The sequence below is a fragment of the Lutjanus erythropterus genome, chromosome 23, assembly GCF_056507025.1.
Source record: "Lutjanus erythropterus isolate fLutEry1 chromosome 23, fLutEry1.hap2, whole genome shotgun sequence".
Lineage (NCBI taxonomy): Eukaryota > Metazoa > Chordata > Actinopteri > Lutjaniformes > Lutjanidae > Lutjanus > Lutjanus erythropterus.
Genome location: NC_139339.1, coordinates 3,775,287 through 3,792,005, shown reverse-complemented (window position 1 = coordinate 3,792,005; position 16,719 = coordinate 3,775,287). Strand labels below are relative to the sequence as shown.

At 40.8% G+C, this 16,719-nt stretch overlaps 1 protein-coding gene and 1 long non-coding RNA gene across 2 annotated transcripts; both read right to left on the bottom strand.

The window, feature by feature from the left end:
- Positions 1 to 820: 820 nt before the first annotated feature.
- LOC146305414 (uncharacterized) lies at positions 821 to 1,221 on the bottom strand. The gene is made up of 2 exons (XR_014769029.1): positions 994 to 1,221; positions 821 to 956 (listed from the first exon to the last, which is right to left on the bottom strand). It is a non-coding gene; the product is annotated as an uncharacterized LOC146305414 (long non-coding RNA).
- A 460-nt stretch (positions 1,222 to 1,681) lies between these two features.
- On the bottom strand, positions 1,682 to 15,169 carry LOC146305413 (uncharacterized). Its single transcript, XM_084711628.1, has 20 exons — positions 13,438 to 15,169; positions 11,706 to 11,767; positions 11,168 to 11,206; positions 10,667 to 10,861; positions 10,067 to 10,431; positions 9,397 to 9,665; positions 8,958 to 9,092; positions 8,606 to 8,704; positions 8,436 to 8,473; positions 7,433 to 7,875; positions 6,671 to 6,790; positions 6,494 to 6,528; positions 6,023 to 6,085; positions 4,249 to 5,772; positions 4,014 to 4,122; positions 3,683 to 3,802; positions 2,894 to 3,217; positions 2,398 to 2,514; positions 1,838 to 1,953; positions 1,682 to 1,747 (listed from the first exon to the last, which is right to left on the bottom strand). Exons 1-20 carry the CDS (start codon positions 15,127 to 15,129, stop codon positions 1,688 to 1,690), a joined length of 5,925 nt encoding a protein of 1,974 aa, XP_084567754.1. The 5' UTR covers positions 15,130 to 15,169; the 3' UTR covers positions 1,682 to 1,687.
- Positions 15,170 to 16,719: the final 1,550 nt, after the last annotated feature.

The window sequence follows — 16,719 nt, the reverse complement described above, 5'->3', positions numbered from 1 at the left end:
AAACTCGGACTGCACACAGATGTGGACTTCCGGTTTCGGTGTCCAGCCTTCAGAGTAAAAGCACGGCTGTTTGAAGAAAATCCAACCTGGAACCAGCGGAGGAAAGAGTACTGAACATCTGTACTCAGTACAGGTGCTGTTACATTACTAAATTCTTACTCAATTACAAGTAAAAGTACTGGTGTTAGAAAAATAAGTGCAAAGTATTCCTCTATATATATATATAAAAACTGAAGAGTATTAGTTACTTTTTAACCGTTTGTTTAATTCATTATCAATAGCAGCACTCAATCAGATCTTCAGTCAGAATTAATTTCAACTTGTGCATTTCCACCACACATATGTCATATGAGGTGCTATTACTGCTATTTATAGACTATCTATTAATTAGCAATTATTACATTTTAAATCGGTTCAGTTCTTAAAGGTGATTAATCGATTAGTGATTAATATTCCTACTCCTAACTCCTGTGCTGTCCTGGTCTTTATTGGTCCATTTGTGATGAGTTTAGTGGTTTGGATATTAATTCAAATTGTACTTAGTACTTAATTATGATTTTAAAAGTAACTAAATAGATTATGTGACGCAATGATACTTGTATGAGTAAAAGTAAAGACTTGAAAATCTACTCCAAAAAGTGCAAGTGCCCCCCAAAACTTCTTAATTACAGTGATTTCAGTATTTATAATTAGTTACTTCCACCACTTCCTGAATTCTATCTTTCATTACTTGATAGGAATTTATCAGGTTCCTGATCAGCAGCTATTCATTTATCTATCGATCTTCAATGCAAAAAAAGATGTGCAACACAAGAACAAATTTTAAAATAATTAAAATTTATTCATCTCACCGTTTATGAACAATGATCAGAAATCACATCAGACACTCAAATTGTTATCTGTTTTATAATCAGAATAAAGAAAACTGTACAACAGAAATTATATTACATTTTGGACTCTTGTTTAAAGAAACGGCACCTTGTGATGTTTCACTTCACAGCATTTGGTGAGTTCAGAACAGGAAACTGTTAAGATACCAACTAAACTGTATATGTAAATGTGTTATTAAGTTAAAATTATGATTACCTCTTATCAACACACATATTTCTACATAAAAACATACATTTGTCATGACTTACAAGAGATCTACAGTTAAATTAGAGTAAAAATGACATTTTACACCTGCGTGTGCAGAAACTGGGAGCAGGTGGCAGATGTTCAGATACAGCCCCCCCCCCCCCCGACTTCTTTGACAGATCAGTGAATTATTGTTTACATCTTCAAAACTAGAAGAAGAAAACGTCGAGTTACAAAATGTTTGCTAGCGCGCATCAAGCAGTGAAGAAAACACCAACGTTATGTGCAAAATTAAATTCTAGAATTCGTTTATATAATTTTAGCTCTCAGAGTAAAAGTTCATCCTTTAGGAGGTTACCTAGTGCGCACAACAGAAAATAAGAACTATTTTTGAAGCGATTTCCATCAGCCCTGTTGTTTCCTGTTCTGCACACAAAGTCTTTCTTCCATCCTTGTTTCTCAAAAATATTGATGTAAATATTTATTGATGAGTAAAAGAGTTCATGTAGCAAGTTCTAAACTCTAGCATGTAACCGTGACCGAGTTCGTTACAAGAGTTGTTTCCTGTTTTCCCAGAGAAGAGATGTAGTATCAGTAGATGATGTCGGGATCAATCAGAACTTTGTGTTGAACTTATCGATGGTTTCTGTTCAAGCTTCTGATAATGTTTCTGGAAAAAGAACAATTGGGAAAAACACAAACAATGTGAGGCAGAGGGTGTGTTTTTGCGTTTAAATTTTGTGTATGTGTTTGTGGTTACCTGCAGGTTGTCATAGTGTCTCTGGCTGCTGCAGTGGACGTCCATGGCGGTGCTCTCGTTCCGATAGAAAACAGAGCAGAGGTTACAGAAATACCCTGGAACCACAAAGTCCCGACCTGAAGAGGCAGACAGTGAAAATGAAACAGGATAAACAAGATGAGGTCAAAACCTTTTTATGGCTGGACAGTGTGTCGTCAATATGTGAAAATGTCACAGGGGTGGTGTGTGGTGGTGACCAAAATGTTAATTCTAGACATTAAATGCTCATCTGCAATTTTCTGTAGTAGCTGGTCACATGATGTGTGTAAACTATGTTTGAGTCAAAGAGGATATTTGATTTGAAAGAGAACATAATCATAGAGAACATAATTAACCTGCTCTTTTTATCTGTGGAAGTCCTGTTCTTTTTTAGACTCGCTCTGTATTGAGTGCTTTGTATGAGTGTTATTAATGGTGCTTCCTGGCACATGAAGAGCTGCCTCTTCCTCTCTACTCCAAAACCTGGCCGGCTGAAGCAAATTTTAAAACATAACAGGAATGCGTTAGTGTGTGTTTCTCACCGAGGGGGTTGTTGGGTTTGAATGGCGGCAGTCTGAAGTCAGCAGGGACACAAGGAGACTGAGAACGAGATCTCTTTGCTTCGGGTCCGACGGGCTCCGTCCTCAGTTTACTCACAGCTGAAGAAGAGAAGGAAACAATAATCCATAAACAGTCAACACTGCCATGCAAGTTCAACAAACAATTAGTCGCTGATTGAAGTCTCATTTTCTGTGGTAAGACACTACATTTTGAGAGATTTAGGTACATGTATCTGACAAAAAAAGCAATTAGAAGACATCAACTTAGATTATTTTTTAACACTGACTAAACAATTTATCAACAGTGGAAATAATCCGTAACTGATTTTAATCCACTTTGGAGAAAATGTTCAGAAAGATTCACTTTCACTGATTCAGAACAGCAGCTCAGAGTGGATGAGACGCTAAAACTGAAGAATAAAATGTCTCTGTTAGTGTGGAAATGTCCTCAGTCTGTCCTTCTTTCAGCTCTCTGTACCTTTAATGTCCGTCCTGCTCCGTCCTTCCTTCTCCTCCTCTCCTCCCTCCACACATCCCTCCAGTGTCTGGTTCTCAGGGTTCTCAGGGTTCTCCGGCTGCAGCTCCTGTCCAGCAGAGGCAGCATCGACGTCGGCTCGGCTCGCTGCTTCCACCTCTGTCTTCTGGACCTCCGGCTGGACGTCACTTGACAACGTAGACGGATCTTTGTCCAATGATGAAGAGGCATCGAGTGAGGAGGGAGGCAGTACATCAGCTGGTTCCTTTTCTTCTTCTTCTCTCTCGTCTTTTGTGCTCATTTTTTTCCCTCTGCTAGATTTTTTCACTGTGTTAACAGACAATGAATTAGTTGAGTGAAAAAAATCAAAGGAATATTACAAATTCTTTGTGAAAGCTTTTGTAAATATGTGATATACGTCTATTTATACAGCTCATTTTTATTTATTTGATCTTACTTGTTTTATTGTTTTTTGTACTCATGTTTCTTGGCCATTTTTTCATTTTATCTGTCTTGTCTGGTTTTATTTTCTTTTATAACATTGTTAATGAAAGTGCTTTATAAAGTTTATATTATTACTAGTATTATTATACTTTTAATTCATTACGTTTCAGGTTTTAGAGCTCCGTCATTGGACAGGAGTGAGAAGTTTTTCAGAATCTACAGATTAAATCTGACCTGATTGTAGAAAAGATACAGGTGTGTGTGTGTGTGTGTGTGTGTGTGTGTGTGTGTGTGTGTGTGTGTGTGTGTGTGTGTGTGTGTGTGTGTGTGTGTGTGCGCGCGCGTTACCAGGGGTCTGTCTGGCTCTCTTCTTGGCTCGACCGCTAGATCTGGTTGTTACTGCTTCCTTTTCCTCCTCCTCTTCCACCTCTCCTACCTCGTCTACCGTCACAAGGTTTATACTTTCCTCTAAAACAGAACACATAAATCAAGAAAGTTACATTCCACCTTGAAAAATTAATAGTATGACCAAGCGACCTCTTTTTTGTGTGTGTTTGTGTATTTCCATCAGCATTTAGCTCAGGTGCACATTCATTTCATGAAACTCGATTCTTGTGGGTATAATGGAATTGTACCTGTGCAAGTATACAGTATTATATACTGACAGAATAACACACACCTGTGTCATCATTGTGTTTGGGTTTTGCAGGTTGTGATGTTTTCTCAGTTTGCTCTTCATCTGGCTTCTCTTCCTCATCATTACCAGCTTCATCTAAAATCAACAAAGTCTAAAAACAGACAGAAGAAATCTTAAACATCAGTTTTTCATTCATTGAATGTGTTTAACAGCACTTCAACATAACTTTTCTATGGAAATAATTAAAACTTGCAGGTTGTTAAATCTGAGTCTTTACCTCTGGGTTTAAGGAGTTCGCTGGTTCGTCCTCCTGGAGAAGTGGGCGGGTCTCCAGCGTGCTTTCCCCTCCCACCTCATCCAGAGTCAGCAGCTCCTTGGTGTCTGGTGTCTCGTTCGACTTCTTCGTCCCTTCCCTGTCACCTCCTTCTCTGCTGCTGCTGCTCCGTCTCCTTCGCTTCTTGGCAAACTGCTTCTCCTTTGTGGCAGCCTGTTTATTCCTCAGTCCTTCCTCCTCAGCCGTGTCGTCGGGGTAATCCTCCTCCTCTTCACTCACTTCGTCCAGGTTCAGAGTGCTCGTTGTGTCATTTTTCTTGGGTGATTTTTGTTTCTCTTCCTCTTCCAGTGTTGCAGGATCACTCTGGGACTCAGCTGTAGGTTTGTTCTCTTTCTTAACGTCTGTTTCGGACGTTCTCTCCTTATTCCTGATTGAAGACACTTCAGCAGCTGTGGCACCACATGTCGGTGTATCTTCTTTTTCAGCTGATGCCTCTTCTTTTTTAAGAGCTTCATCTTTTCTTTTACTGTCACTCTTCTTTGTTGGTGTGCTCTCTTTTTGAGGGGCTTTATTTGTTTTTTCCCTGTTTTGTTCTTCTGACTCTTTGGCAGGAGTTTGTCTACTTCTTGTTGGAGTGTCCTCTTTGTTTCTTTTCTCATTTGAAGTATCTTTCTTACTTGTTCTTTCGCTTTTTCCTCTGGTAGAACTTGTGATTGCTGGTCCATCGTCAGCCGTCTTGTCCTCCACAGAGTCTAAAATCTCATATGTAGCCTCCTCAGGCTTTTCAGTTGCTTCCGTGGCATTCAGTGTATCCTCTTTCTTTCCTCTTGCACTCTTTCTTCTACTAGACCTTTCTGTTGTGGCTGCAACTTGAACTGTTTGGTCTTCAGCAGAATCTACTGTGTCACACACTGTCTTGTCCGTGGCTTCTTTGATCTCTTTGTCTTTTTCAGAGACTCCTGAAGTGGTGCCCGTCTTCGTTTGTGTCCTGTCCTGTTTCTTTGGTGATTTCTCCTTCTCTTTACTTTTAGATGCTGTGCTAGTGGTGCCATTCTTTTTTGACTGCCTGTCAACATCATCTTGTTTCCCTTCCTCTTCGTTGTTCTTCTGGCCTTTGATATTAAAATCACCTTCTAGACTCTGGGCCTGAGAGCCCTTACTGACACTAGTAGAGGATGAAGGTTTAGTCAGAGATTTGGTGGGTTCCGGTGAGTCCTTCGACTTTTTTGTTGACACAGAGCTTGAGCCTTTAGTTGACTTGGTTGAGGAGGATGAGGAAGAGGCTGAGCTCTTAGAATCTTTCGAAGACTTTGTTGAGGTCTGTTTTCCATCCGACGACACACCTGAGCTTTTGCTCTCTCTTTTGGTTCTGGAGGAGGATGACGAGGAGCTGTCAGGCTCAGGTTTTGTGTCTTCCACATCATCACCAATTTCATCAACAGTGACAAAGTCATCCAAGTTGAAAATTTGCTCATCGAAATGGGAGGTGTCTGAAGAAACCGTGTCATTTGTAACATCATCCTGACCCTGGATTGACAACAAAGTAAGAATTAATCACTAAAACAATAAAACAGTAAAACAGACATAAAACGGCAATAAGAGAAATGACTGACCAGTTCATGTATTACATACAATTGTTAAATTAACTTGGGAGAATTGTCATAGGCAAATTTGAAGAAAATCGTTAGCTTTAGGGTAGAATTAGGGTTTAAAGTCTCATTACTTGTCTTGATGAAAGGTTTAAGACAAAAAAGGAACAAAACACACAGCTGTTTACCTTTCTTTTTGGTGTATCTTTAGCTGCTGCAGTCTCAGAGCTTGTGTTGCTTTTCCTGGGGCTCTGAAGAAAATGCACATTTGAAAAAGTCAGTTCTTCTGGATTAGTGACACATGAAGACATTTTTAGATCTGGCTGAGGAGTAACTTGGACACAAACAAGTACCATCGTCCTCTTTTCACAATTTCACAGAAATTTCTGACTGTACTGACTGTACTGTATGCATATCAACCTTTCAAAATGCCAGAAGAATTAGCTGACATTTTGAGCACATTTTTACAATTCTGTTTACTCTATTTTTACAAAAAGAAATCTAAGTTGCTTCAAGTTCCTTAACTTCTACATTATGTTTTATAAGTAATTTTGGAAGAGCTGAACTACTGCAATCCACCACGGCTTCATTCGATCAAGAAATACAATTTCACTACCAGTGCCTTCAGTACTTCATATAAATGATTTGAGGAAACTTACTTTTGCTGAAGTCTTGTTTTTCCTATTGAGGGACGCTGTGAAAGAAACAATAGAAAATGTAAAACAAGAGAAAGATGTTGAAATTCTGATCACATTTGTTACAGAAAACAAATGGATTTCTTTTTTTTTATAAATCTGTATTCAGGTGCTTTTTCTACCCAGTAGTTGCAGAGGTACCTTCAGTCGAAGCTGACGTCGACGCTGCCTGTGTGACGGATGAGACTAACTCAGTTGAGTCAGCGGAGACTTTGCTGGCAGCTTTGGTGGAATCCTTGGCTGACGCTGCAGTCACTGGAACTTCAAAAGAAAAAAAATTAATGCCTTGCACTTTATAACACTTCCTGCTGGGCGGGGCAACACATCTAACCTGAAATAACATTTTTGTTAGTACAGAGAGAGTAACATACTGAAAACATGTACTGTTTGGACACTGGTACGGTTACTGTTTCAAATATGAAAGGTACCCAACCCTAACTGACAATATGGCTGAATTATTTTGAACAAAACAGAAATTTAAAATATGAAATAAATGCAATTATTTTGACTGATATTGCAATTGCAATATGATTTGCAATATTAGAAGTAATAATGTTTACATCTTTAGTCTTATTCTGACTGGAACACATGTTAAAATAACTACGCTGTGATAGTTTTTTGCAGGAATCTGGATCAAATGATTTTTTAACTCTATAGAATCTGATGTGATGCCTCATGACATTCAATCAACTAAACATTTTTTTGACACGCATTTTGACTTCAACAAATGTTGCATCTCCTGCAATTTAAAAATTGCAGAAAGCCATACTGCGATTTCAATAAAATTTTGATTAATTATGGAGCCCTAGTTAACAAAAATATAGAATATTGTCAGCCTTATCCTTCGAACATTTCCTGCCAACACCACATTGAATGCATGCATTAAAAAGGTCTCCAACATACCTTTTTGCACAGTTTTTCCACTTGGCTGCTTTGCCTCCACAGCAGCTTCAGTTCCTGCAGCCTGCTGTTGCATTTGTGAAGCCTCTGTCTTGTTCTCCGGTGCTTGTCCAGTGGACTTGGATCCTGAAGACTTTGAACTGTTTGGTTTTACCGCTGCCTTTTTCACAGCTCCCTTCACAGGCGAATTTCCTTTTTTCAACGTTTTAGCTATCTGCTTGGTTGAGATGTTTTTCGCTTTAGAAACCAACACTTTTGCTTTAGATACAGTCGTCACATCTTTAACTGAGCCTTTAGCTGCAACTTTCTGATTGGTAAGTTTGCCTGTTGCAGCCTTTTTGTCTCCAGAGGACTCGTTAGCTGTAGAAGGAGGAACTTTTTCAGTGGTGGAGGTGGATGAGGATTTAGTGGTTTGAGGTGTGGAGACACTGGATGTGGCAGGTTTTCTGTGAACAAAAGAGATTTACATGAGTCGAGCAGGAGAATACGTACAAATGGAAAGTCAAGGCCAGATAGTACCATCCTTCAAAGGTTGAATTCCTGGGATGAATTTATTCAGTGTGTGAGCAATTGTTTGTTTTTAAATGGATACAATAAATGAAGTTTTTCACACGGGGGATGGACACGATATCATGTGCAGAAGACCTGTACAGTTTACGGACATAAAATCTCCCTTTGTCTGAGTATTTTCAGACTACAATAAATTGCACAGGTGTTTCAAATCGTGTCCATCCTGTGTGCACACACACACACACACACACACACACACACACACACACACAGATTTCTGTCATGAGGTAAATTCCCAAAAGTGACAACGGCAAGTACAGTAAACTATGAAAATATGAATTGTATGTTGAAACCTTTCTACTGAGGACATTAAACAGCAACTGAATATTTATAGTAATACATTTGTGTGAATATATTTGGGAAAAAAAACAAAAACAAAATAACCCTTCTACCATCCTTTGTTGGTAATAAGATTTATGTGTGAAACACATCTTACTTCTGAGAAGGCTTCTTTTGCTCCTTAGAAACAGTCTCCTGTAAACAAAGACAGCTGTTTTCAGATTCAGAATTCTGTTTTTATTTGTTTTACACAGCGCAGCAAATGTTTTAGAAATGGGGTTGGTGTACTTGCAGAGGATGGAGAAAGAGAGACAGAAAGCATAGTACCTTTTCTCTGACAACAGTCACTGTCATTCCTTTCACAGTGACACTCTTTGCACTCGTCAGTTTCTTTGCATCTTCCTCTTTCTCGAAACGCACCAGTGCCTACATGTGCACACATAAACATACAAAAGCACAGTAATACCAGTGCACCATCCTCTCAGTCAACACAGACACACGTCTCAAGGCCTGGATACTAACTTAATGGTTTAGCATCAAAAAGGAAAAAAAGCAACAAGGTAAAACCAGTCTAACAGACTATACAGTACTTTCACATTATGAAAGGCAAAGCGTTAGCAAATATAGATCTTGGTAGAAAAAAAAAACACATTACAGTCTTCACTGTCTCTATTCGTACCTCCAGTCTGGAACGAAACAGGACAACTGACTTGGTTTTTCCGAATTGCTCCACAGCAGCAACCACATCACTGTGAGAGTGATAACTATAAATCCCGTGTAGTTTCACTGTGGTCAGAGGTGAAGATTCATCAGACTGAACAAAGAGAGGGAGAACAAACACAAACTTTAGACCAAATCTAACAACCGAAACTGGTTGTCTTTTAAGTATGGTTAGAGAGAGACAACTGCATCTGTAGTTAAAACATCCGATTAGACTTTAATGGTCTTGATTTTCTGCTTTGTACATAGAAAATAAACATGATTTTCAGTTTAGTTCCTGATGAAAATGTTATCTGGATAGAGTGTAAATGAAAACTCTGAGATAGAAACAAGAAAAGGAGGAGAAAGAGACTGTTACCAAATTTACTTGGTACATCAACACAGACACGCTTTCTAACCTTAGTCTTTGATGAAGACCCTGCCTCGCTCTTTTCCTGGTCGGGCTTTGCTTTGGAGGGCTTTGTTGCCGACTCCTTCTTCTTTGTGGCAGAGGATGAGGAAGAGGCAGTAGAAGACGATCTCTTTACTCCGACAGAGGGAGGAGATGAGGAGGGTTTTGATGATGATGAAGAGGACGACCTCATCTTCGCTAGCTCGGCCAGTAAGGCTGGAGCCAGAGTTTTAACCACGGCCTCCAGGCCTGACTGTTTTGACCGAGACTGGACAGCTAGAGGGACGAAGATGAAAAGAGTGTCAGACAACACTGCAGCATTTTGTTGGTTGTTAGGTCTTAAACAGAATCAAGCAATTTTAGTTTTCTTGCCACTTTCTATGGCCTATAAGTAATAAATTGCATCTAAACCACCAGAAAGCGCAATAAAATTAAACACTGCTTTTTCCTGGGAACTGAAAGATGAAATCAACAGTGAAAATTATCTTTAGTTGCAGCTCTAAACTTAATAACTTGAAAATAAATATATACAGTATAAAACTAAAGAAAAATATTTTGCATTTGTTGCATTCTTGTGTATAATGCTCCATAATAGGCACAGATATAATCAGTGAACAAGAATAAGTCTTAAAACTTTACTTATGTCAGGGTCTTAAAACATTTGCCATTTCTCTAACCTGATGTTTCCAGCAGTATCTTAGCCAGTCTCTCTGCACTGCTCGACCTCTTTTGTTGAGGGGATGACCTTTCTGTGGACGATCGCCTCTCGTGGCTCCTCCTTGGTGGTGATCTTCTCTCCTCACTCCTCCCTGACCTGTCATCGCTTTTCTTTGGCGGCGACCGTCTCTCATGGCTCTTCCTTGGTGAAGATCGTTTTTCGTCACTCCTTTTCGGAGGAGTTCGTCTCTCGTCATTCCTCCTTGGTGAGGACCGTTTCTCATCTCTCCTCCTTGGCGACGACCGTCTCTCAGGACTCCTCGACCGTGACCAGTTTGAGGAGTTTGAATGGTCACGACGTGGAGAGCGAGAATGAGACCTGGACCTAATGAAAGTCATTCAGTCATTTCATAACTCAATTAATCTCAGTGACAATTTAAAGAATGGCAATCAAATAATTCACAAGTCTAGATTTCTCAAGGCGTGACTGACAAATCCAAAGAGGTCAAAATCAATGTTGATGTTTGACACAATCATATTTGGGTCACAATCTGTTGATAAGAAGCATCTCTTCTGTTAGCTCACATTTGTGCTCATATTAGAATTGACATGTACCAAACCTGTGAGTGTATCTGGAACTGTGTGGCGATCGTGATCGGCTACTGCGTTTCTCCTTTCTACCCTCCGAGCCATGGCGCCGATGGGGGCTAGATGAGTGGGAACGGGAGCGGCCTCCATGACTTGTTTTCTGACCATGATGCTGGAAAGTCTGTGCCGATGTTGGGGGCAAGGGCTTCACGTCTTTATCGGCAGCCCTGAGGAAAGCGATGGATGAGAAGATCATGTGATAAAAAAAAAAAAAAAAAGGTTACTATTGATTTTTTTTCTCAGGCAACTCATGTGGTTGTTAGGTATCTAATATAAATCCAGACACTGTACAGATTTTAGCCCTAAATATGTCACCACCGCCAATTTTAGAATCTGGACGAATTTCTGCCAAGGCGTGTGGTTGGATTTCCCTCATAGCTGCTCTCAAAAGATCTGTTATCAACTGCAGTGAGTTTGTTTTAATATTATTGCATTAATATTTTACATCCAACCAGCCATTTGTTTAAATTTACCTGGTCCCGAGTATTATCTCACCATCCCACTCCGGGTATCTGTGGAGAAAAACAAATCAAACACACCTATTATATGAGCAAAGAGGCCTCATTTTGACAACAAAAAGTCAATGTATGTTGAGGGATTGTATGGGTCCTGGAGACTAGAACTATAAAACAACTACAGGAGGTATCTTGAAGAGTATATTTTCAGAATTCAAGATTCAACTAGCCTCCCAACAAAGGGGTGTTCAAGAAAGACCAACCGAGACACACATTTTAATACTGCAGAACACTAAGGTGCTTTCAGGGCCTTTACCAATGAGATGTGCTAGTTGGGTCACCATGCTGCAGAGGTGACACCAAAAGTACAGATACAATCCTGAGAAGGACGCAGTAGTATTTGCCTACAACCTCTCCTCTGTCTAGCATTTCTTCTACAGTATTTTGGCATATTCCTGGCAGGCATTCCCTCAAATAAATCAAAAAAGGCAATGATTATCAAAAAATAACTCAAATTAACAAGCTTTTCATAGGGAAAAGAAAAGGCAGGGCTGACCGTGTTCTCAGGAATTTGCAGTTCTCAAGGTGAAGGCTGGTGTTCTGGTGGGAGATCCAATCCTAGCGGTCAGAACAAACAGACACAAAGTATTTAGATAGGTCTCATTTGTATTGACCCTGTTATCAGCTTTAATAACCCAATTCTCACTTTTATGATTGACAGACAATTCATGTTTGTCATTCAACATTAAAGCAACCTTAAAAAGTAGTAAGTATTCAAAGTTTGCACCAACCAAAGTAAAATATGTTTGTCTGGTTTCTTTAAATCTTTAGTCTGGAGCAGTCATCCAAAAATAGGAACAAACTTAAGCACAAGTGGGGAGCAGAAATCATAGTCAACTAAAGGGCAACAGGCCTTTATCATGAAATATAACAAATACAGGAGTGCCAGCAACAAGCAAGGGGAAAAAAAAACAGTTCAGCTTCTTTATTGTGTGATGTCTGGTTCTTCAGTCAGCCAGTATCAAGTTCCCGGAGGTTTGGTGAGGGTCATCTCAGCATAGGTCACCGTCAGGTATGGATCAGGACCAAAGCACCCAATCTGGAACTTCTGGAGTAGAGGCAAGAAGATGTGGAAACTGGGAGGCGGAGGACTGTATGTCAAAGAACAAAAATTCTTCTCACTGTCTGGCTCATGAAGAATGGCTGCTGCTGGTGGGTTTGGGTTCAGAGTATTTGTGGTAGTGATTGGAACTCCTTTTTGGGGGACCTTGAGTCCATAACAGTAAAGTCATACCTTCTATTAGATATGAAATTAAGGACAAAATGGATCACTGACAGCTCCATTATCTGGGGAAAATACAGAAATTACACATGCACTGACAATTCTAGCTGAATATACACTGTAGGACAAAAGCCAAAAATGGAGACAAAGGGAGACATCCATCTTCCATCACCCTCTGATGTCCTAGGTCTTTAGATTTGCAGATTCTTCCTCCTCATGTCAATTAAGCTCTCAGTTCCATTTTCAACAACTGTCTCAGAAGCACCAGGCCGCTCACACACTGATGATCTATTTAAACTACACAATAATGTTCTAAGAAAGTTTGAAGTCAGTCAATTAAAATTCTATGTCGCAAGCTTGAATAACAGATTAAAAATAAATTATTATTACAATGCTGTGACAGGGATCTTTGAAGTATTTGGGTAAAAATAAAATTTAGTTTGTGAAGAAAATGTTTAGAATCTCTCCAAAGTTTGCCATCCAAGTTGGTTTTCAAAAAATTGCACACAGCTTATATGTGGTGACAACCTTCTTACTACCACTTCATACTCATTAGAAATCCATTAAAACTCAAAAAATATTTTACCTAAATTCCATTTCAAGTCCAGTACGGCTCAGTCAATGCAGAGTGTGGACTGGTGGCTGGAGAGGTGCAATCTCAAGGCACGGGACCCCCACCTGCTCAGGATGCCTGCCTTTGTGGCAGCCCTCTTGCTCTGACATCTCTCCATTCATTTATGTATTTAGGACCTATTTGTGTATATGTTTTTCAGACCAGTGTGCGCTTAATAACAGAGTTAAAAAACTGAATTTCCCCTTAAACGGATTAATAAAGTATGCTTTCTTCTTCATAGACTTTTTTGACAGTTAAAAACACTTAAGTAATTCCACACAAATAAAAGATTAAATAATCTAAATTGGTATTTTAAAATAAGAAAAACAACAACTTTAGATATTGAAATTATTTTTTAAAGGGAGAGACAGCAGAGTGCAATCTTCCACTCACCTTCATATTAGAACATTCTTTGTTACACAGAGAACAGGTATGTGGAAAGACTCTTGGTGAAGCTGCTGCATAGTCTTGCATCATGGCTGGCAATGGCACACCCTTGGAGATCCCTATCTTTGCTGGAAGCTGCCTGTTGGAAATCGGCAGGGTCAGGGGACTGATGCTCATCAGGCTCGGGATTGGCTGAGGCAGAACTGGAGGTATAATGGTGGGGTTAAGATCACCAGGGATAAACACCGGATGCTGCATGGCGCGTGAGGCATCGGTGAGGCTGGGGTTGAGTGCAGCAGGAGGAACTGATTTCACAGGTTGGCTGGGATGCACACCACATAACATAGAGCCCGGTGGCTGGGTTTTCAACATTGACTGGCGATCTGCCCCTGGTTCTTTCAAAGGAACAGGCCTGGAGGCTTCAGACTTGAAAACTCTGATGTCTGTGTCTTTCTTTGGCAGAGAAAAGGAGCCAAGGATTGTTTGGGACGTCTGGTTTGGTTGGGTCGGCAATTGTTTGGTGTGATCGTGGCTTGGGGGAGCAACAGATTTCAGTATTGAACTGTAAGAAGAGTTGAGACTTGTAAAAGAATTCGTCTGCTCATGTGAAGAACTCAAGGCACTGCTTTTCACCTCTGTTGTACTGCCTCTACTGCCACTGGTCCTGACAATATCCTCCCCAACCCCTCCAGTGTATTTGCCAGTATGTCCATAGTCAATCACTTTACTTGGCTGGAGAACAGCAGATGACATTTTTTCCCGGTGCATTCCTGTCACACCAGAACTGCTCGAACTGTGACTGTCCATTCCACTCATGCTTCTGGTGGGTTGGGGTTCAGAGTAGGGTTTTGACTGTTCTGCTGCAGTAGCCCTCTTGCCCTTCTGAATGCAGATTTGGCGCAAGATGAATGGCAGGTTATCAGGAGTGATCTGGTCTTCGGGAAAAGAGGCAAGATGTTCCAAGTCCTCTTTTTCAAGTCCAAACTGCAAAAGGATGTTAGAAGCTGATTCAGAGGTGTACTTCGGTCGACTGGGTTTTGGAGAAGCAGAGGGTTTGTCTGGCACTGGATAGTCATAATTACCTAACCCTGGAATGGACCGCATATCACGATCTTTGCCACTGGGGCCATTAAACCTACCGTCAGCACCACTTGCATAGTCAGATGAAACAGATGATGAATAAAATTTAGAGTCATCAGCAGTGGGCCTTTTGTAGTTGGACAACCAGTCCAAGGACCTGCTACCACTTTCAACGTCCGAGGGTCTATGTCGAAGAGTGACAGAGGTTGAGGACATTGGGTTGGAGGCCATCCCTGCGCCTGTGGAGTGGAACTCATCCCTGCTGGTAAAGCGAGTGTCCTGGTCTATGGGCTGGTGCATTGGCTTGCCGAGAACCCTCACCTCCTCTCTGGCTCTGCTAATATGCATGTCTATAGACCTCTCTATGTCTGCATCCATTATGGCCCTGCTCTGTTCAGGCCTGTAGTTCATTGACTGAGACATGAGCGATGGAGGCATTCCACCAGAACTGTCACGATTCGTTGAGGAAACTCCAGAGGAACTGAAGCTGGACCCAGGTCCAAGACGAGAAGATGCCCTTCGACCGTCCCTCTCTGCCTGCATACTAGGGAGTCCATACTGCCCTTTCGCAGAATTTTGGTTCCCGGAGGTATAGGGGTTATACAGGGGATGGGACATGGTGTTTTGATCTTCAAAAGGTTCAGGAGACTGTCTGTATCAGACTGGGAGGAGAGTTGTAGATATGCAGGAAGCGGGTGTGTTGGAGTTTGCTGTACAGGCTGCACTTCAGCTGCCAGTGGCGCGAGTGTTGTTTATCTGCATCACTGCTTGCTGGGGTCTCCGGTGACTCAGTCGCAAGGAGGCAGCTTGCTGGCCAATCAGGAGCAAATCAGGAACTTGTTAGGGGCCATGGAACAGGAGAAGGGGCACAACACTGATAGCAATGCAAAGCTGAAAAGTCGAAAAACAAAGGAAGGGTTATTGAAAGGGACTGGACTGCAGCGTCTGGGACTTCTGGTAATAACTCATCATCTGGAAGGTCTGGTCTCGACGTCTGGTCTTCACTAACAAGAAAGAACAAAGGAGGCAAAAGCAACAAAGCACAGAAAAAGAGAGAAAACAAGGTCACTGCTGTTAGCAGAAATCATCCAGAACAGACACAAGGTCATTAGTTTCCTTCCATGCTCATCTCTGGTGGAAACAGCTGAGTAGTGGCACCAGTAGACAGACAAAGCACAATGCAGAATTTAGAGCAACTACAAGGAACTTTAATTTCGTGTCAATTTTGGTTGGAGTGACCGAAGAGTCGAAAGTAAAATCCTGTCTCAGAGTTTTATAAATCACTATGTAATGTTTTGTTGTCTGACAAGCCTTCCTGGGTGGCATTTAAAGCTGCACCAGTACCTGAAACAATATGCCCCCACAGAGGCAACACCTTGCAGGGTTTAATGCCCACTAAGGCTTTTTTTCAAATTTTCCCCTCTGCACTTCCCCCAATTTCAGGATAGTAGTTTGCAGCAGACAGCTAATGTGTTAGCTGTTAAACAATTTTAGTTTACCAGTCATAACTTGTGCACATGATCAGAAACCTATGGTAGAATGGAAAAAGCAAAGATGTATAAAGACAGGGTCAAGATTGTGGAGGGCAACCTCCATTCTTCTTGTGTTAATGGGAGACTGAATGCAGTTTAATGTTGCCAATTTCTACCAATGGCTTGTCATCTTTCTTGAGACGCAAGGTATTATGAGTAGCACTCAATGCAGTGTGTGTTGAAAATGATGGAAAACATTACAAAGTCTCATTACACATCAGAAATTTTGACATGTCAGGGTAGGAAAAGCACAGGCTCAATTCCATTTAGCTAGGATCTTTTCTGATTGTTCAAAAAGCAACATATTCCTGCAGGATGGCAGTTTTCTGCGACTGCCCAAATGATTATGTTTTATTAGACTTCATTAAAGGCTACTGTCATAAGAGTAGCCTAGCTCCTTTAAGGAATAGGGCAGTGTGTAACGTGTGTGCAGCATGCGAGCTAAGTAGAGTAAGCAGCAGCACTCTGGCCTTATGCACCTTCAAAAAATGACACGCCCTGCCCCACTTGATTTCACCATTTTCCAATCTGCCAGTGTCTTTTGTTGAGATTCTGACTGGGTAACATCAAGTAATATGTATGTTGTGATTTTGTAGATATTATAATTATTATAATAATAGAATGGTTTTTGGCTGATTTTGTTACACAGACCTGGGAACCCTGGTGCTATTGCTGG